This window comes from Colossoma macropomum, unplaced genomic scaffold, assembly GCF_904425465.1.
Source record: "Colossoma macropomum unplaced genomic scaffold, Colossoma_macropomum, whole genome shotgun sequence".
NCBI lineage: Eukaryota > Metazoa > Chordata > Actinopteri > Characiformes > Serrasalmidae > Colossoma > Colossoma macropomum.
Window position 1 is genome coordinate 49586196 of NW_023494791.1, and position 1154 is coordinate 49587349.

The window sequence follows — 1154 nt, forward strand, 5'->3', positions numbered from 1 at the left end:
AGTATCTGTAAACAATAAACAAAGAACAAAAACACAGTCAGCCTGAGCGCCGCCCACCTCTCTCAAATCTCCTCTTCACTCCGGGACACTGAATGTTCATAATCGATCCGACCAACATTGATTGTCTGACCAACAGTTTCATAATTTTTCAATTTGAAAATCTTAAAACGAGTGTTTTTCTGATTCCAGCTGAGTTTGACATTAAATCTGCAGATGAAACTCTAAGTGCTCAGTCATGGCTGAAGATGGACAGACTAGTGTACCGTAATAAACACATGGAGCTGCAGAGGGAGCTGCAGCTGCGCCCACTAGAGGGCGACGCAGAAGCTTCACATTCACAGGGCAGAACTGATATTCTGCTGTGGCAGCAAAGAGGCTTTAAACGTTTCCTCTTTTCCAGCCTGATGAACCTGATCCGTCACAGCGGCGGAGAGAGAAGGTCTTCAGCAGCTTCTTCAAGTCCAGAGAAGAAGAAGAGCCTCTAGTTGCCATGACAATATGCCATACCGGGTCAGTACCGTCAGTCCTGGACTGTGTTCAGTACATGGATTCATCAGCAAACCCGTCTGAAACATCAGGAGAAACACGCTTATTCACCAGAACGTCACCAATTCAGCTTCCTTCTGTTATTAAAATGTAATAAATCAGCCCCTCAGGCTTCAAATGCTTATAGATATCAGTTTCAGAGACCTTAATGAACATCACACAGTCTGAGGCTGCAGTTAGCACCATGCTAACTTGTGGATATTATGCTCTATGATTTGTTAGCTACATTAGCTCCAGTGCTGAAACTAATGAAGCAAACTACAGACACCAAACTCGTCTCAGCTGATCAACTAAAATTGGTATAATTAGGAAAATATGTCAAATATATTCAAATTAATTAGTTTTAATAATAATTTGAATAAATTGATATTTAACTGCTTTGAAAGTTTTGGATGTTGTGCTCGTTTATGTTACCTTGCTGGAAGTTGCCGTGCAGGTAAAGACTGAGTTGATGCAACTCGATGTTCTCTTCATGACAGTCCCGTCTGTAAAAAGAGGGCCACAGATGACCATCTGCCAAGTGCGGTTCTAACGGGACGGAGTCCACCAGAACGTCCAGAGAGAGGTCCTGCAGTCCAGGTCCATTGTCTGGCGAGATTCTGGGAACT

General features: G+C 43.2%; 1 protein-coding gene across 1 annotated transcript in view; it reads right to left on the minus strand.

Annotated features, from left to right (window-relative positions):
• Positions 1-347: 347 nt before the first annotated feature.
• The window catches only part of npas4l (neuronal PAS domain protein 4 like), a 5849-nt gene continuing 5042 nt past the window's right edge, over positions 348-1154 (minus strand). The window contains exons 7-8 of the mRNA XM_036573537.1: positions 961-1154; positions 348-566 (exon numbers count right to left, since the gene is read on the minus strand). The exon at positions 961-1154 is cut by the window's right edge and continues 840 nt beyond it. Coding sequence (XP_036429430.1) covers positions 538-566; positions 961-1154 — 223 coding nt within the window. The 3' untranslated portion in view covers positions 348-537. The remainder of the gene's footprint in view (positions 567-960) is intronic.